This window comes from Centruroides vittatus, unplaced genomic scaffold, assembly GCF_030686945.1.
Source record: "Centruroides vittatus isolate TY-2023 unplaced genomic scaffold, ASM3068694v2 contig_347, whole genome shotgun sequence".
NCBI classification, from domain to species: Eukaryota; Metazoa; Arthropoda; class Arachnida; order Scorpiones; family Buthidae; genus Centruroides; species Centruroides vittatus.
Window position 1 is genome coordinate 864,752 of NW_027122171.1, and position 21,769 is coordinate 886,520.

Sequence of the window (21,769 nt, forward strand, 5' to 3'; positions counted from 1 at the left end):
ACAGACAGATTATTTACACAGACATAATCAAGTAGCAAATATAATACACCAAGAGCTTGCAAAGAAACACAAATTAGTAGACATCCACGAACCATACTACAAATACATTCCGCAGACAGTATTGGAAAACAACACGCACAAAATGTACTACGACAGAGCCATAATCACAGATAAAACAATTTACCACAACAGACCAGACATCACGCTCATTGACAAACACAATAAAATCACATACATTATAGACATATCCATTCCAAACACTCACAATATACAAAACGCATGTGCTGAAAAAATTAGCAAGTACACAGAACTCGCCCAGGAAATAAGGCATCTGTGGAGGATGGATAGGGTGCTTATTGTACCTGTTGTTCTCTCCTCTACAGGTATCATACCACACACACTACACAAAAGCCTGGGCACATTACAATTGAATAGAAACACATACATCACACTACAGAAGGCCACTATATTGAATACATGTCATATTGTGAGAAAATTCCTGAATACAGACACACACACTGATACACTTCTTTAATTTCTGTTTTGGTTACTATGCCTTGACTTTGGTCCAGCATAGTACACAGCCACCGGTGTTAACCGAGTATATCTTACTTAACCCAACATAATAATAATAAGGAAAATATAGCATTTATCAAGATTTATCTTGTATATCTGAATTCAGATCAAAATTTATGGGTGAGAAAAAATTCCAATCTAAAATTTTAATTTATTAAATTATACCAAGAGGAAAGAATTATAATACCATCTCTATCAACAGAATTGGAATTATTTTTTAAACCTTATAATATAAAAACCGAAAGAAAAACTATTAGAACTAAAGAAGTGCAAAAGTCATACTCGGGTTGAACTGCAAAGCACCAAAATCATCACTTTGCAATATTTTATTAAAGTGGCAATAAAAATCTAGTTCACTTATTTTGACATTCAGCATGAAACTGAATCAAATAGCATGCTTCAGGAGAAACAGTAGAATGTCAAATTCCTGTATGATGGAAGTCTAATGCACTACACACCTAGAGATGATGTCGTGTAACAAGTTCAAACAGGAAAGCAGGAAATAATGTTGAGAACTGAAGGCAGTTTTCATGCAATGCTGCCCAGAATTTCTAGATTGGAAATATTTAATCAGCCAACAGAAAATTTGGGGAATTTTTTAAGTTGACACTTTCACTTTGATCTTTTTTCAGTAGACTAAAGGACTTTTGAAAACAGAACATGTGAAATACTGTTTAAGCATCATGTTCAACTGTTATTTGGAATTATTCAAAAATTATTCCTATTTCTAAGTGGCAGCTTAACAGGTTACTTTTACTTCCCAGACTCCAAATTGATAAGACTATCCGCACCTACATTGATTAGTAAGTAAAACTGCAAACTACAATATGAAATTTAAATAAAATCGCCAATCAGTTACAGGCAAAATGGTTGATGTTTTTTTTTTAATTTTTCAAGGTGATCCATGCATACTTGTAGAGAAAAAATTAATTTGCTTAAGTAATACACAATAAAATGATCATTACATTTATAAAGACTATTGCATTAATTAACATTATTAAGAGTGAACTATGTAAAAATGAGAATGAATTAAATGTGTGTGTGAAGAAAATTTAAGCCTTTTTTTTTTAAATACAATTTTGTTGAATAACATTTAACAAAAATTGAAATGGAAGAAGGTTCTAAAACAAAAACTTTTTGAATATAAATATACTCTTCAATTTCATATCATACGTAAGTATGAAATGAAATTGCTTGGATGTTGCAAATCTCATTGCATTCTTATTCATAATATCACTACCGATACATTTAATGATAAGTGATTAAGTGATTATTATAAATTTAAACATTAATTTGATATATTAATTTACATTTGTGCAGTGATGGACTGGATCTAAAAATATTAGTTGCCAGGAAACAAAAGGGGTTCATCCCAACTATAAGGCTATTTTTTAATTTGTTTATAAAAAATAAATAACATTTTCAAATAATACATAAGTAAAAGAAAGGTGCAATTAAATTTTTTACTAAATAAACATATACTTTTTAGTTTTTTAGTAATTACAGTGTACATATACTGTACAATACATATTACTGGCAATATACAGTAGATACTAAATGTAAATACAAATTTGTTTAAATTTTAAATAAATCATAGATGTTTTTAAATAGTTTGCTGGTAGTGAACATTTTACATGTTAACAAGCAATTTAAAAACATATTTCATGCAGTCCACTATTAAGCAATCACCTGAATTCACTAGATGATTGCATGAATCTGTCAATAATTGCTTCTGCATCCAATTCATCTAACAATTCATTTTCAATAGATAGCAACATTTATTATTCCAAGTTCTCCTCAGACAGTGAACTTCTTTGCCTTGTCTTTATGATCTTTAGCTTTGAAAATGTCCTTTTGCATTGGACTTGAGTAACAGATAATGTGCAAATGAGTTCACAAAGTTCATAAAGTCTTTTTCATGAAGTCTATTGGATGCCAGAATTTTTAGTACACTTGATGGACAAGTGCTATAAATTTTACACTTGGATTTTCTTGACCATCTTGTTTCACCAATTAACTTTAATTGTTTCATTTTTTCTCATCCTAGATGTTTTCCAATAACTTCTATCCATACAACCATTCCCTTGTATGATGTTTTTACAAATGCTGTAAATTCTAGAACAAATCAAAAAAGAAATTGCAGGTACACAAAGTTCTATTGTTTCAGGTATCACCAAATTCAAGACATGGATGTAGCATCATATATGAACATTTCAATAAGCCACATCAGTAATTTTATTTTGTAAACCATTATACTTATTGCTCCATCTGTACTATTAAATAAACTTTAGTGAGATAAATTTTAAAATACTGTAATGTTTGTCACTAGATTGAAAAGTACTGGTCCTGTATCATCATTACTTAGCACATGTAGTTTCTCAGATACTACTTTTAAGCACATACCAAATAATAATGAAAAAACTGATTGATAAATGAATTAACCTGAATAGAATAATGTTTTGCATAAGAAACTTCATGGCTAATTCTTTCTTGTATCATATTTTTCATAATTTGGATTAAAATGTTAAGAGTTGTCAGGTATGTAATAAATCCACAACAGCCTTTACTTTGAGCTTTTTATTGTTATAATCATTTTATTCTTTGTGTAGGCTTGTTTTGTACTGCACAAATGTGAGCTGCCATAATGGGGTCATATTTTGTCATCAATTACATTATAGCTAAAAAATTGCCATAATTCAGAGTATAGGCCGATTTATTTCTGTGATCTCAAAAAGGAAGCATTTGTTTCCCTAACATCCTAATCCTTCATATTAAAAGTAAAAAACATATGGCAACAGTATATAAAAATTAATAATTAAAAAACCACACCAAACATACATAGCTAGAACAATGTGAAGAGCTAACAAAGCACACTCAAACTGAAGCCAGTGCCATTAAAAATATTTGCTATCTTTGCAATGTTTACATAGCACGATACAAAATTGACACCAGCTGCACATTGCAATCCTAGGCTGGCATTCCCACTAAGTTTCATTGCATAGTCACAATACTAAAGATCAGAGTCTACATAACATATGCTTTGGCTTAACATAATCCCAATCCGAATTATTTTATCACAGTTATTTATTACATTCTTAAATATAAAATAGCCTGAAAAATTAATTTTATTAAAATAGTAATACAGGGTAAATTGTAGTTGTACAGTTGTACAGTACATAATAATAATATTGGAACTTGTATTATATTTTTAAGTCCTTCTATTATATTTAACTTATAAAAACTCCTTAACATTTTAAACATATTGTCTAATGTTTAAGGGGCCCATTTGCCACCGGGCAAATTGACATCCTGGCCAGTCCACAACTGCATTTGTATAACAAACTTTTTACTATAATAATTTTGGCATTAATAGATGTATGCAAACTTAAAAAATAGTAATTCACTATTGTGAATATTGTATAACTTTTGAAATAGTCACACAATAAAATTTCATTTATAATTTATTTGAAATATTCACATACAGTATGTATTAAATTATTCATTAGAAATTGTAATTTGTTTAAATGAAAAATGTAATACCTGTGTTTTATAATAACTTAATATTCCATTTTTTAAGACAAACCATCTTCTTCTCCAAGTTTTTAATTTTCCCCCTAATTTCGTTAAATAACCACTTTTCTCCAAGGACTCCTTTAAGAATAATAAATTTTAAAATGAGCGCATTAATTAGCTTAATTTCTCCAATAATAATAATAATATTTATCGAATGATCATTCCAAGAGCAAACAAAGTTTTAAATGATATAATAGAAAGCATTATCTGTTTAAATTTTATTTTTATATTCTATAAGAATTGTATCTATTGAAAATAACGATCTTTAAAGATTTCATTAACACTGAAAATTATTCATTAAAAATATATAAATACTCTTTTTGAAGAAATTCGAGTTGGAGGTATCCGTAAAGATGGATGATCCATAGAATCTACACTGAGTGTATCAGCAGAAAGAGCATCAGGTGGTATAGCATAATCATCAGAAAGAACTGATTCAGTGGAAGTATCTGTTAAAAATATTGAATATTTCTTTTAATTTGAAATAACTACATAAGAAAAATAAATCAGTAAAAGCTAGTAGAATTACTACAATAATTATTTCACCTCGTTTTACTGATTTGGTTGGAGAAGGACAACTCTTCTTTGCAGGAGAATCAGATAAACTATCTCCTGTTTTTCCACCTCTACTAGGACTACCTGTTGAGGCACTTGATTCAGTCTCACCGCTAGTTGTATGAGATGATGTTGTAGCAATAGTTATCCGAGTATCCTCATTATCAGATGAATCAGTTGATTCTCCAGTAAAGGGAACACATCGAATTTGAGATGCACGCTATTTATTAGATTATTAAAATATATAAAATTAGTTTTAATTTAATCATGATATTATAAACATATCTTCATATTTGTGTTTTTGTTAAACTGAAACATGTGATTGCTTAATTATGTGTAAATACAATAATCAAATCGACAGTTTAAAAACTTTAAACTCATTATTTTCTATTTTTAAAAAGGTTATTCTATAAGATCAAAATCAAAAGTTAAACAGATTTAATCAAGAACTTTAATATTTTGTTTTTGAATTTGTCATTCTTTGATTTACAAACTTTAATCAAGAATTTATAGTGATAAAATTTAATGGCATTACAATATAATACAAAAATTCTATTAATAAAACTTTAAAAGATTTTAGTATTTTAAAATATTAATGATTTGTTAAGATTTACAGCTTTTGATACATATTTTATTAAATTGTTTTTGTTACTTATTAAACTTTCTTATTATAATCAGATGAGTTAACAGAAATCTTAAATCTTACTAATATGGATAGAATGCTTCATATAAGTTTAGTTTAAATTTGTTTTAGATAATTAATAAACAAGCTTTCTGTTAGATAAAATGGAGATACAAATTATACTTTTAAACACAAAACATTATTTTTTAGCATTTATAAATAAATGAATATATATTTATCTTTATATCCTGTTTATTGTTAAAGAATAAATGTATGAATTTTTCTGTGTATAATGTTAAAGTTTAATAAAGGAAATATATTTTAAATAATTTTAAAAAATTAGCATTGCTTTCTCCATAGAAAAATGTATATGCTGAATTCACATTTTAGAATTATAAAAATTTTTTAAATACAGTCAAACCTGTTTTTATGCGGTCTTTTTTGTGCGATTTTTTATTTATGCGATTTTTTTATGCGTTTTTTTTTGTGCAGTATAGTTGGCGACTAGTCTCGTGCGATTTGTCATGTCTCACGTTGACTTATTATAGCTAAATAAACTTATTATAGCATAAATGAACTTATTATAGTAATATTATTGCATGAATATGCAAAAAATGAAATAATTTATTTTTTAAGTCAACAAAACACCACCTGGACTAAAATATGTAAAACAGACGATAGACGAGACGATGCAGTCAAGTGCTGACATCTGTTGTCAATAAATTCTATTTTGTACGGTTTTGAGTTATTTTCTATGTGAGACTTTTTTATGCGGTCCCTATTAACTGCATAAAAAAAATATTTTTTTAATTGTGTTGCGAAAACTATTTTTTATAGCCACTCGTGAAGTTTCGTGCGATATTTTTTATGCGTTTTTTTTATGCAGTCCCTATCCACCGCATAAAAACAGGTTTGACTGTATATGAAAATTTTGATTAGAAGTACTTTGTCTTGGCAAATTAAAGAAATGACTTATTTTCAAATAAGCTAACCTGTAAAAATAATCAATAACAATTATCTTTTCAATACTTAATTTCTTAAAATAAACTATATAAAATCAACTATTCCAAATAATTAAAGTTACATCAAAAACTTTTTGAAAGTAGTTTTAAACATATTAGACTTGCTCAATTTATTACAATTTGCAATTTATACAAAACAAAGAAAATTTACAGACACTGATCTTTCACTAATTTCTAAATTATAAAATAAAATTTCTATATTAATCAATTATTAAAAACAGCCACTGAACAACAATGACAAAATTAATTTTAAATGTTTGAATTAAACAAAAACACTATCCAATAGTTGAAAATTATTTAAAATAATACAGTGGACCCCCGATATAACGTGCATGTCGGGTGGGAAACAACACCCACGTTATAAGGTGAACCGCATTATACCAAGCGGCGCGGTGGCGACACAATAAATTTATTCAGAACGATTTGAACTATATACTGAAACCACCCATCAACTACATACATATTATGTATTTTAATAAAAAAACTCTATTTATTAAATGTTTTATTAAAATTCACATAACATAGTTATACATCGTAATAAGTACATACAGTACTGTATAATTGTTACTGTACATAGTGTAGCTTGTCTTTTCTTTTACTCATCATGCATACAATAATCAAACACTATTCAAAATACATGCAGGAACTCAATACATACACAATTACTCAATACGCAGTAACAATAAAATGCGCTACTCACTAACACCGCACGGACCTGTATACACGTGTTTGAGCTTATCGTGTTGCGAACATCACCCGCGCTATAACTGAGTGCGCGGTATAGCAAACAGCACTATAATGAAGGTCCACTGTATTTTAATAAATGTATTATGATTTTACATATAAAGAAATCTTAGATAAATTTTTATGAAATTTTCATTGTAGAAAATTTAAAGAACAAATAGACCAGCTTTATTAGATTGCTTTCTGCAGATTTCCATGATCTATAACTGTTCTGAGAGAATCAATAAGTTCTAAATACTTTCTTAAATCCATTAAAATGATTTATTATTATTTAATTTTTATAAATAATTAAGATCATCATATTAAAACTATCATATTTAATATTCTTACTTTAATTAATTTTATTGTTTTCATTTAATAATGTGTGTTAATGTTTGTATTTAAAAAAATATAAATATCCTTAAAAAGTATAATTCAAATAATGTTTTATCATTATTAATATATTCAAAAATCTTACATATATGGCTATGTTTTATTTATAGAAAATAGTAAAAGATAGGGAGTATAAAAAAAAATTTTCTTTCAAAAAGAAAAAATTTTCAAAAACTTGAATAATTTAAGATTCCCTTTCAAAAGGGATCCTTATGTTATTCAAATTTTGAAAAACACTGGAATAGACAATTAATAACAATACATACTCCTTTGACAGTGGCATATACTGGAATATTCAGATCAGTAAAAGCTCCATTTATATTTGATTCAGATGTTTTTCCAGTATTTTTTGGTGAACCTTTTATAAATATTTTAAATTATTATTTTATATGAACTTCACTGATGTAATTTATTGCTTAATTTCAATAATGATGGCATAAAAATAATTTAAATACCTGTATTTGTGGCTTGTAGAGAATCACAAGATAAACTGATGCCACTTACAGCAACATCATATATTCTTGATTCCTATAAATTATATCAAATAGAAGTTAAAAAAAATTTTTCTAAATATTCTAATTGATTACTTTTTTACGCACCCATGAAGGAAATCTATGAAGAGGAGGTGTAGGTGGCTTTCCGTCTTGATCTTTATTTCTTTTACCATCTAATCCAAGAATAATAGGAAGCTCATTGCTCGGTGTATAAATTTCTGCATAATCATGGATTTCATTGTCTGCTTTTACTGTCCATCTTCGTTCAAAACCAGCTCGTAGATCATCCAAATTCATTTTTCTTTGACCTGTTAATTTTCTGTCAAGACTCCCCCCAATTCGAGAAAGACCCTCAAGTTTACTTTCAGCTCTTGTTGATGTTTTTTGATGAATTTGATGATGGTGATGATGATGATGGCATCCTTCATCAGAAAGATAATCATCTTTAGAATGTGATATATTAGCATCTGTTGAGGTTTCGGTGTTTTCTGATTCCTTTGTCGATGCTTGAGAAGGTGACCTTGATACTGCATCTTCAATACTCAGAATAGTATCTACTAGTGATTCTCTGTAACTTCCTAAATCTTCTTCAAGTTTATTCATTTCTTCTGATATAAAAATAATATTTCCTTCATGATCCAGCTGAGGTTGAGGTTTACTTTTAGGTTTTGATGAACAAGAATAAACTTGACCTTTCAGTCGAGAAACATCTGTTCCTCGAGGGTAAGTATGAGCAACTCTAACTGCATCTTTTCTATCTTCTTCTATTTTAAAAGGATGTTCTTTACTTGTTTCAGTACTAACTGATTGCTGATCTGTTACTTCTGATGCAGTTCTTTCATGTTCAGTAGTATTCTATTAAACAAAATAGAAAGGGTATTAATATTCTAAGTAGCAAAATTAAAATAAAATTTTTAAATTATTATTAAATTTTGTATATTAAGTAATAATATATTTTTTAATAAATTTTATATACTTTATATATTGTATTTCCTTTCCTATTTTTAAAGTTTATAAATCTTAAGTGTAAAAAATGAATAAATATTTTTTAAAAATTTGATAGTAATTTCTAATTACAAATCTGTTTAATTATAGTATAAATTTGTTACCATAAAGTAAATTACCATATTTTATGGACTATAAGATGTACCTGAATTTTGGAGGCAATTTTTCAAAGAAAAAAGTGCATCTTATAGTCCGTAAAATACGGTATATACATATAAAGAAAATTTATACTTTATGTTTCAATATGTTTCCATAGAAATATTAACTCACAAGCACATGCAAGAGCAGCAATTTTCTGCACCTACTGGTTTTTCATAGGCATTTTTTCACCTAATTGACTTACTTAGATATGCTTCCATATTCTCATGCTACTTGCTATCCATCTAACTGTATGAAAATTTTGGTTAAATAACATTTTTTTCACTTACCACAGACCTTAAAAAAACTGCTATGGAAATTTTATGCCTTAAGCATGAAACTGTGTACAAATTTTTTCCCACACAATTGCATGCATATGTGGCAATTTTCTGTTGTTCTAATGTCAGTTTTGGTGATATCATTAAAAATAATATCATGAAGGCTCCTCACAATTGCTACAAGAAGTAGTGATGACATCATGGATGTTTGTCAGCTATACATGATGCAATGACACAGTGCTCTACAAGTTGCTACAACCTTGAATGCTTGTTTATGTAAGATAGCCTGAAGTGTTACAACTTTTGACAATTTACAATAAATGTTTTTCCAGCTTTATTTCAAAATGTTTTTGCATGCATTTTATTCCAAAAAATACATAATAATAATTTTCTGATCCATCTCAGAAACACCTCATCCCTCCTATCATTTATTATCAGCTGAACTTGCTTCAAATTAAACCATGCCAATGTAAAGTTTCAAAGGATTGTTTAGAGGACAATATCTTGTAAACTAAACATATGAAAATTATTTTCATACACTGTTGAAAATTTTCATTGTGCAGACATATTACAGATTTTTCAGACTTGTCAAATTTGAGGAATGACAATTACATGCAGAGTATTATGCTTGAAAAATCAGTAGAAAATCACCACCTTACACATGTGCTAAAAAAATAGGGCATGTGATTACGGGTTTATCAAAATAAAATTTATAACATATTAATCTATATAATAAAATAACATTATAATTAGCATATACTTCAGATGAATGATCATGATGAATTTGATGAGATTTAGGACTGAGTTGAGAGAGCTGAGTCAACCTATTTTTAAGTAATTCCAACTGCTTGTTGCATTTTTGATTCTGTTCACGCAAATGCTGATTTTGTTCTTCCAGCTGAAATTAATTAATTAAACAAAATTAATTTACAATAATAAAATTATTTTGAATTATTATAATACTCTAAGAGATTTATTTCCTATTTATAGATTTATATTACAATAAACTATTGTATAGGAAACATTAAATATCAGCTAACTGTTCTATGACTGAAGACATTACATTACATTAATAATGGATAATTAATGAGTCTAGCCATCATTGATTTCCAACTTTTAAGCATTAATTGGTATATCACAATTGTTTGCATTGAGTGTTGTAGACTCTAAATTATCTGTATAATTAACATCTATCTCAACAAAATAAGCTATTATGCTTTCATCAATCAATATATTTGATTTGTAATGATAAACTACCTTTTCTGCGGGTATGTTATAGTTTCATTTTTTAAGGTCACATTATGTATTCTTGTTATACAATTTTGTCTAAAATTAATGTTTAAACTTTTTAGCCAGTATTTGGTCAATGAATATATTTATATTTTTAATCTGTCAAGGGTAAAAATTATTGACAAATATTATTTTGTTAGTTAAATGAAATCACTTACATCTATCAATAGTGCCATAAATGTTTGATTCTTTAAAACATTGATTCTTAACAGGGGGCCATGGCCCCCTGGGGGTCCGTAAGAAGTTTGCGGGGGCTGCCAAATTATGCAAAATTTCCTTCATAATATAATAAAAAGAAAATTGATGTATAACTGTATAACTGAATATCGTATTGAAAAGTGAAATAAGAAAGATGAAGTTTTTCCTATTTAGTTTTTTTTATTTATTTCTTATTTCTTCCTACATATAACTTTGTTAGTACAGAAGAAATAAATGCAAATATTCTACTTACACCACAGTATTTACTTCTTTTATTCCAAAGTAATTCTAAGAAACTATTAATGCTTGAAATTTTAAAAATAATTAGGAAAAACAGTAGACTTAATAGTAAGGCTTTGAAAATTTAAATATTTTTGCAAAAGATATGCAAAATCTTTATGACAAGTTGTGAGTGTTTTAGTTTTAGTTTAGTTTTAGCATCAACTTTGGATCGAATAATAGTGCATTTCTTTCTTATATTGTATGTTTGGTTTTAATTATTTATAACTAACCCATAAAAATGAGCAAAAAACAGAAACATTTATAACAATTATAAAAATACCAATTTATCATCAGCTGATGAAGATACAATCATTTATTAATTCTATTAATGTAATTTGAATTCTGTGTTCCAAACTAAGTGTGTCCCAATCTTGGATACAAATTCGTGCAGAATATCCTCCCCTGTTTTCAGCAGCAATGTAAAATTTGCTGCCTTTTGCTAGTACATATTTTTGTGAGAAAGAGTTCTTAACTATGGTAGATATAAAAACAAAAAAACACAATCGATTGCAATTAGATTCCTGCATGTGGATAGCATTACAAACAATTGAACCACGAATTAACAAATTAGTTGAGGATATTCAGCGGGAGAAATCTCATTAAATTATTTTTGAATATTTTTTGTTTTTTCTATGAATTTTTAAGTGTTTCTTATTTTATTTTTTGTTAAAAATTAATGAGTTTTTATGTTTAATTATGAAGTTTGAATGTTATTTAAATAGATAAATGTAAATCATAACTTTATTATTTCATTATTATATAAAAAAATAAAGCAACAATAAAAAATTCAATTTATTATAGATAATTTAACAAATATAAATAATAAATTTAAATATAAATTATTATTAAAAAAATGAGGGTTACAAAATAATTATAAAATATTTGTTGGGCCACGAGTATAAAAATGGAGTATGGTTAAGAACCACTGCTTTAAAATATATTTTGTGGATTTATGTTAAGAGCTTCACATGAATTGTACTTTATGATTTTTAGTAGCAGCAAATAAATTTCTAAATTAAAAAACAAACAGTCTTTTACAATAAACTATTACTATTCTAATAATGTATAATGAATTTATTGAAATGGTTTACTCATCAATACAAACTAGTTAAATGATTCTTTCTTGAAATCATACTGTGAATACATAAATTACTGCATTTAAAGTTATTTTATGATTTACTATATTTATTTTTTTTAAAGGAAATGAAATCTGGCTAAAAACTTTATAATTTTTAATCCATGTATTTATGAACATTTTTATTTTATTCCAATTGATTTGGTCTGTTGTACATGAAGTCCAATATACCTGGGACTGTTATATCAAGGATGGATTGTAATTATGTTCTGTCTATCTATAGTTTATAATATATATGATAAGATATGTAATAATACAACTTACAATCAACATTAAAATATTTTTAAGATGTAAGAATATTGTAATTATTTTGATAGTATTCACTTTCTGTTTATAGGTAAATTCTAAAAGATATTAACAAGCAAATGATGAAGATCTGTGTGCTTTTGAAACAACAATACATTAAGTACAAGTTACGTGGTGAATTTTAACAAATTTCTTATTATATTACATGTGTAGTTGAATATAACTATTTTATATAAATAAAGGCTGTTATTCCATACAGTATATAAAATATCATAGATAATACTAGTGAAATGTTAAAAGAAAAATAATGCAGTATGCATTTATATTTGACATTGTTTTTGAACATGACTGTTAATATTAACAAATATAATGTTTAAAAATTAAATACCTCTTTCAGTTTGTGTGTAACCCATTCTTTTATTTTTGCTGCTTTTGCTTCTACTTGTTTTGCCTCTTGCATTCGAAGTTTTTTCTAATTAAATTGATTAAATTATTTATTTATTAAGTTGATCATTTTTGATTTTTAAATATTAAAAACATATTTAGAAAAATCATTTTAAATGTCTTAATAGAAATTCAATAACAAGAAAGTTAAAATGTACCTGTTCAGTTACTTGCTGCTCAAGAGTAGAAATTATTTTATCTTTTTCTCTACATGATTTTTCTAATTTATTAATATCTTGATTTGTAGGAACACCACTTTCACTTTGTTGTTCACTTTTCCAACCAGGCTGAGGTAATTTTTGTTCCATTAATAGAGCCTATGATTAAATATTTGTTTGAATTTTCTTCATATGTATATTAAAGTTATTAGTAATTATGATTATAAGTAAGTTAAAGTGTCAAAATATTATATAAAGGCAATCTATCAAACAGCTATCACACCATAATTTTTTACAATTATAATAGATTTACAATTAAATAGCATAACTAATATAATTCTGAGAGAGAATCACTTCTAATTATGGATTAAACAAAAATATAATTGTTAAGCTTGAAAAAATTAATCTAGAAGAAATTATATTTGTAATTTGTAATTTTAACATAAGATGACATATATTTTCTATTTTTTAATTTTTTTATTGACTTACAATATGGTTGAAAATTTTGTAAATCATGTAGTGAAGGTAATCTGATGAAGAATTTATGGTAACTCAAAATATGTTTCTGAAGTCTTGTAATATTATCATTAATCAAAATTAAAGATCTCAAAGCTCTATTTATTGTGAATATCCTTAAATTTTGGATATTTGAATTCCAAAGAATTACCTAATTATAAAAATAATAAATAAATTATGAAGATTGTTTTGTCTTAGATAAAATTAATTTTAGTTGGAGAATTATCTGCTTTATTAATTCTCAAGATATTCACCTCTCTGTTGAATGTCTAACATTTTATGCACATAGTTTTACAGGACAAATATATAAATGTAACAACTCATACTGATAAGTAATTTTAAGTCAAAATTAAATTAAAATGGATTTTATATACAATTTGATGGCTTAATTCCATTCATATGAATTTTGAAAGTTGTAATGGCTTAGACACAAACAAAAAATTTATATTTGATAACTGATATTTAATTTTTATCAAATGTATTTATTATTTTTTAAATGTGCCCTTCCCAGAGGGATGTGTTTAACATTTACATATTGAGGCAGACAAGTATCCTCAAATGAAAGGTCCACTTTGTCATGGAGCCGTTAATTTTCTCATGTATGTGCAAAAGGACAAATTTAAAAGACACTTTTATGTATTGTCTATTTTAAGAATCTTTTGTAAATTTTGTAAAAAATTCATAATACTAAACTAAAATATATGCTTGTCCTATAAAAATAAATTCAATACATAAGATAGCCAACATTCAACAAAGAAAGCAATATCATTCAGACGGATGACATTCTTTTAAAATAAAATTGGTTTTGTTGAATATATAAATTCAAAAATTTTTTTATCGTATTTTTTTCCTCTTTCTGAATAAGAAACAATAGTTTCATGAGAAAAAAATAATCTAAATATAAAATTCAAATTTGTAAATCATAAATAAAATTATTGTAATAACCAAATTGCTTTTTATATGATATTTTGAGTTATGACAATAGACAATTTTTTCCACTTCTGAATTAGAATTAATATTATAAAAGAGAATTCTTCTGTGAAACATCATTTATATTCAATATAGTTTTGTTTTCATCTATAAGAATGGTAGTAACAGTCAAATTTTAATAATATATCATAAAAAAGAACCACAATATACCCTTTCTTCTGCATCTTCTGCACGTCTTTCAGCTTCAGCTACTCTCCTTTCAAGCTCAGTCAACTATAAAGCATAAATTTATCATTATTTTTTCTAATAACATTATTAAATCATTGACAATTTTTTATTTTATGCACATAAGTTTTTTCCTATTAATTATATATGAAATTATATTAAAAAAATATCTAAAAATAATTTCGGAAAGTGAATTCAATTAATATAATTCAAAATTTCTTATTTTTATTTAAACCAAAATTTAATATTATATTTTAAGAATTCTATATTTATAATATTTAATTTAATTTTATTATCATTATTATTATTATTATAATCTTGGGATTCTTCCAAAAAAATAATTAACTTATATACAAGATATGTTAATGAGAAACAACAATCATTAAGATTATGGAAAGACTTAAATGGAAAGTATTACTTTAATAAAAAAAAAATAAATTGAAATAAAAGAGAAGAATTATTTTAAAGTATTTTTTCTAATCTTACAGAAAATAAACTTGGGAAAAATTAACTAAAATAAACATTAAATCAGAGCAAGTTGGGAAAAGTAAAGCGGAGCTAAAGTGTACAATATTTATAGCCCGAAGATTCAATCAATTGGCTACAGAAGATGCCAATGGCAATTTGTTAAGTACCGTTCAATTCTCATTCAGTTTTGTTCAGTCACATCTGGAATAATCGGACTAAAAATCGAGTTAAAAGAGCTAATTTTACAAAATATCTAAATTAAATGATATGCAACTTTTGAATTAAAAATTTAAATTGTACAAAATCTTTACTAATTTTAAATAACAAAATTAAATTAGATAACTAGATCCTATATGTTTTTCTTGCATAGAAACGATTAGATGTGAAAAATAAATATAAAATAATATAAGTTAAAAAATTAGTACACTTAAATATGAGTAAAAAATTAAATATAGAATTAATATAAAAATGAAAGTTTCTATTATGGAATCATTTCTAAATCAATCCATAATAAAACTCTAAATGTGGGATTTTTACTTAAGATAGCAGTAAGTATTTAATATAAAGGATAAACATCCATTTTGTCTTTTGAAAAGAAATGGATTTTACAATTTTACAGTGTTTTAAAGAGTTAAAAAAAATATAACTCTTTAAAATCAAATTTTTATCACCATTTGATAAGAATTCATTTTTATCACTGTTCAATGGACAAGTAGTCTAAAAAAGGAAGTTTTGGTAATGTCGTAGCATGGTTCTCAAGACCAAGCAAATAAAAATTTTCCACAAATTTTGTCATAATTCTTTTGGTAATAAGATAATTGTAATTGCTATTATCCATTCATCCCTTGGTGAGCCTTCCAGTTGAACAAGACATAAAAAAGATAGAATATTTCAAGCACACTATATAGCAGTTTAATGTTTGCTTGTGGTTTCCTTCATTTCCTAATGGTTCTTAAAAGAAGAATCAGTACAAATCTGGCATTTTCTAATTTGATCCAGACTCACTTTCTCTCTAATTCTATACACTTATCAATACAATGAATATCATCATCATAATCACCACCACCATAACAATAAAAAGTTCATTAAAAACACTTGTATTAATAAATTTATAGGTTTCAATAACAAAAATGCTAGAATATTGATTTTAAAAATAATCTATATTTATCAAAAGATGTAAATTTTAAAATACAATGCAAGTGAAAGGATCTATCTAGCCACCAAATTAGAAAGATCCATTTCTTTCTAATTTAGCAATTAATTTAATATCGAAATAATCAAATTCAAAATTTTTAGTGAAAGAGAAGCTATTTAAAATGTTTAATTTTTGCAAATATTTTCAATCTATTGCTGTATTGTACTTCTATGATATAAACTTTTATTTTATAACTAATAAGTCTTAACAATGACCCTTAAAAGATTAAAGTCATTTAAGAAAATTAAATATTTAATCTCTTGAAAGTAGACTTTTTTATATTTTTTATAAAGGTTGGTTAAAGATTAATACGAAGAGGAGTCAAGAAAGAGCTGTTAACGTTATTAATTTCATAAAAATTATTGGCATTCTTCAATATTTAGAAAAATATTTAAAAAAGAGGGGAAAAAATATGCAAATAATCTTGAGAATTTTTCTCTTTACTTAAGAATTTATTTCAAAAACTTAGCATTAAACATTATCATATTTTTCAATAATAAATTTGATAAGTATACATTAATAGACATATAGTTAATTACCCAATCAGTTAACAAAGATTATATTAAGATTGGTTAAAACCAGTTTGAAACAGCTGCATGTTGTTATATGTGATTCATCTGTTTCATTGGAAGCAACTGAATCACAAATAATAAAATGCAGCAATTCCAAAGTGGTTTTAGTCATTCTAAAAATATACCTCAGTTAATTGACTTTTGGACCACCCTGTGATATTCCCAAATTACTATTAACTTTCACATCTGTTAAGTTTAATTATAATTACAGTGCAAAGATAAATTCAAAACAGTATTGATTTACAGTTGTTCAAGTATAGTTTATGATATAATTTATAACACACAATTTTTTAAACTCAAATAAATAAAAAAATAAACTAATATTTATAATGATAAAAATTGCACATTTATAAAAATTTTATCTCTAGATTGCTATCTTCCAACCAATAGATCACAAGTGTAACACCACACGAATGTCAAGTATTCCCCTATGCTTAAAAAGATGCATCACCCAAAGTGATTAGGAAACATGCTAAATCATATTAATCTTGAAAATGCAGTTTAAAACTTAATGCATCTTTCACCCATAACTAAGTGTATCTAGAGACAAAGTAAATACTTTTCTTCTCGATAATTTTATACGTAATATTAACAAATTAAAGGATTTTTTAAAATTAAAATTGTATATATGTCAAGCATTTTCAATACATATATCATTATCCCAGTTTCAAAGATGAAATTCTTTACATTCTTATAAAAAAATTTTATGTAAAAATAAAACATTTAAGATAATCCAATTTAAATTTGTATCTTTTTTTTTTTTTTTGAGAAACTATGATTGATGATTTTGTGAACCGAAAGTGAACGGACTCATGATTTTTTTCTGGATTTCCAAAAGAGCCAGTATAAATAGGTCATAAATTAAAACCCACTCTGTACTCTTTAATTCTTGATAGATTTATCTCTCTAAAATAAGATACTATATTTTATTTTCTCTCTTTGAAACAGTTTTTAAAAAAATTTGTCTATAAAAAAATAAACAGATCTACTCTAACAGACAAGCAATCAAATAAAATAGTACATTTTATGTGATTGCAAATATTGTTAACAGAATAAATGCTATAATTTTTAAAAAATTACATCTTTATATTCAAAATTTTCTTCCTTTTATATATATATATATATATATATATATATATATATATATATATATATATATTTATCAATTTTCAAGGAATATAACACCTTGCAACAATTATGTTGCAAGGTGTTCCTTGCAACAATTATGAAAACAAAAACTATGCAACATTTCCTGCAAATGACTGAAAAATTAAGAATGTCAAAATGTAAATTTAAATTAACCATAAAGTTTGGCTTTAACTTAATTATTTAAGATTCAAAAATACTTTAAAAAGTCACAATTTATGTGATTTTTAAGTCTATATTCAGAATAAATTAATTATAAAATTTGTTTTATTTTCATTGATATAAATGCTCAACTATTCTATGAAATAATACATTATTAACATAATTTAATCTAAACTAAATTACCAAAATGAAAAAGTATAAATTCCAGGATTTATAATGTATACATTATTAATCATTTTGACATGGCATCGATTCACGAAATTGAAGAGTTGAAATAAAAGTTAAAGCAAACAAAAGTTTAATGAAAACAATTTTTATAAATATATTAAGTCCTTGAAGAGTAAATCAATAATGTCGCTGTCAATATATCTGAATATTTATTTTCTTTAACGGTAATTACAATAACAAATGGTCTTTTATCTTAAAATTTCATAATTTTATTAATTTAATTAGCTTAATTAAAAACAGGAGTGTAATTTCAAGATACTTATATTAATGCAGAATTTCTTATTAATTAAAATACTACTAATTTTTTACTGAATTAATGTGCAAAAATCTTTCTGCAAATTCATCTTGATAATTATAATTCATGTGAAAAAAAATGTCTAATAATAAAATAATATTCATTTCTTTTATTGGTTTGTTATAAAAATTTTTGTTACCTTTAAAAGAAAAAAATTTCACAGCAAAAAATGAGATTTTATTGAAGCTTATAAACTACCTTCCAAGTTAAACTAACATTATTTATTGCAGAGTAGCATTTGGATAAAATCTATGCAAAAAATAGAAAAATATGAGAAATTTACAAAACTATACATAAAAAATTTAGCTTAAATAATTCATAATAAGATCAAAAACTGGTCTTTAAAAATATCTGTATTTTTTCCACAAAATTATCCTGAGTAACTGCAACTTTTATTGCAGTTACTCAGAGAAAGAAATTACTTACAAGTTAGCCAGAGGCTCTTCCAAGATGTTAAAATCAAGAAATAACAAGAAAAATTCTGTCTGACAGAACATCAAAAAGTGCTTAAATGTAAAAAATTAGATACTACAAATGTGTTATTTATGAGTTGGGAATGTTCACAAGTTAAAAAAACTAGATAGAAAAAGCAGATGCTCAAGTTGAATGCACAAACACAAATACAAAAAAGAAGCATTCACTCCCTCTACTTAGTTTATCGGTGAGATTTTTTGACCATTAAATAGTCTTAATTTGTAAATAAGATATTTGTGGCATGTAATTTTTTGCATTTAAACATAATTTTTGATGTTCTATGATGCTTTATTTTAACATTTTAGAAGTATATATGGTTAGCTAGAAAGTTGTGTTAATAAACTAAAAAAAAAAAGCTATAATTAATATATTGTACAACTTATATAAATTGAATTTTTTTATTAATCACATTATTATAAGTATAGAATTCGTGTACTTTTATTCTCATACGTCCGACGACAACCACAGTTGTCACTTAAATAATTAGAAATTAAATACTTTATTAATTTAGCTGAGTAATAAAAAACAATTAATAATGTTAAATATTAAATAAAGCATTTAATAATATTGCATGGCTTATTTATTTATCTTGTAAATTTTTCTAACAACAATAACAATATATGTTTAATTTTTCTTATAAAACATTACAAGCATATGCTTTTTTTAATCATTTATATTAATTATTTTCTTGGAAATTCATAATTAGTTCAAGCCATTAAATTTATTTAATCAAAGAATACTATACTATGATATATATAAATTGCTATCTTATTCAAATATTTTACCACTTACAAACATTAAAAAAAATAATAATTTTGAATTAAATCATTCTTGCTTAATATGCAAATTACAATCTAATTTGGTTAACTGACTTTTGGGCCACTCGTTATACCTTAAGAATTAAGAGTAATCCCTTTTTCGGGTTAATTAGGAGTAATGCATTCCTAAAAATGCATGTAATAGTCAAATATCTGAGAGTCAAACAATAAAGTTGCATGTTATAAAGGGAATAACATTCCTAGTGTGTTAAAAACAAACATAAAAGTGCTAAGAAAGGAAAGTTTTACTTTTTTTTTTTTACAGGGATTGCTACAATGCACAAAATATTACTTAAAATGTCTAAAAATATAGAAAACAAACAAAAAAATTAATTTTTGCTAATGATCGAACTTATTACCGAAGCCAAAAACGGAAGAGAATGCCACAAAAAACAGTTTTGAAATTTCTATTTATCTGTTGAAAATGTACAAAATTCCTAATTTGGCATACAAAAAGTCATTTAAATTTATCAAAATATTAAGTATGAAAGACCAAAATGTTCGAAATCAAGCCTAAAAAAAATTACATATTTAAAATAAATATAAAAACTTACACACAGTTCACTTGTTATTTGGTTTAAAAAAATAATAATTATAATTTAGTTTTGTCTTGAGGAAACCGTGTTTTATGTTTTCTTTCTTCGCAATAATAATAATGTTAATTATTTTCCAAAAAAAAATTAATGTGCATAATAAGAAAATCAGAAAATAATAATAAATTCATACACTGTACATAATGTAATTTCATTGGAAATTTATAAATAATATAAAATCAGTTTTTATAAAAATATTTTTAAAAATTCAGATATAAGAAAATCTTAAATTATGATTTCAATTTTAGATAATTTAATAATAAAAAATAAATAGAAAATTCATTGCAAAATTTAATACTATTATAACATTCCTTTTAAAAAATTAAATTTAATTTAATATTACAAGTAGATTAAATTTTCTTTCCACAATTTTTAAATAATAATTTCCTTTCAAGTCCAATAAAATTTAATAAACTACTCGCTCCAAAATTATTTTTATAAAAAAAAAAAACCAAAAATGTGAATTTTCAGAAAGAATAAAAAAAAGTTTAAATGCATTATATTTAACTTTTTAAAATATTTTAAGGCAGACTTTTTAATGTTTCATTTTTAACGATTTTCTTTTTAAGAAAATCGTTAAAAATGAAACATTAAAAGCAAAAAATTAAAAGCGAAAAATTCAGTTAAATTTAAAACGATTCTTCCTTACACGTCTTATAAACCATGCAGTGAAACTTGATTTACAGGTGCAAAGGCTCCTTTAGCTTGGAGACGAATCAACAAACTGTTAAACTGTACAGTACATGAACATGGGCAGATTAAGCGAGTCTGAACACATTTTACACGACTCTGGCCCTCCAAAAATTTTAATACATTAGAAATATCTCTTCAAAATCGCACAAAAAAAGTAAGTTATTTTTCTTATTTTTTTATAATATTACTCTTAAAAAATATATAATTAAGAGAAAAATCTTATGTGAATGATAAATGCCAGAAGGAATAAGACTGTCTGTTACCAGGACAACGAACTAAAGGCGTCAGATTGTCGCTAGTCGGAATAATCAAACCCTAAAGA

At 25.3% G+C, this 21,769-nt stretch overlaps 1 protein-coding gene across 1 annotated transcript in view; it reads right to left on the reverse strand.

The window, feature by feature from the left end:
* The window catches only part of LOC136974299 (uncharacterized protein CG43867-like), a 68,068-nt gene that overhangs the window by 41,300 nt on the left and 4,999 nt on the right, over positions 1–21,769 (reverse strand). Inside the window, exons 3-12 of the mRNA XM_067269137.1 lie at positions 14,789–14,851; positions 13,133–13,291; positions 12,919–13,002; positions 10,140–10,277; positions 8,064–8,813; positions 7,920–7,992; positions 7,731–7,822; positions 4,696–4,924; positions 4,465–4,598; positions 4,117–4,227 (exon numbers count right to left, since the gene is read on the reverse strand). Coding sequence (XP_067125238.1) covers positions 4,117–4,227; positions 4,465–4,598; positions 4,696–4,924; positions 7,731–7,822; positions 7,920–7,992; positions 8,064–8,813; positions 10,140–10,277; positions 12,919–13,002; positions 13,133–13,291; positions 14,789–14,851 — 1,833 coding nt within the window. The remainder of the gene's footprint in view (positions 1–4,116; positions 4,228–4,464; positions 4,599–4,695; positions 4,925–7,730; positions 7,823–7,919; positions 7,993–8,063; positions 8,814–10,139; positions 10,278–12,918; positions 13,003–13,132; positions 13,292–14,788; positions 14,852–21,769) is intronic.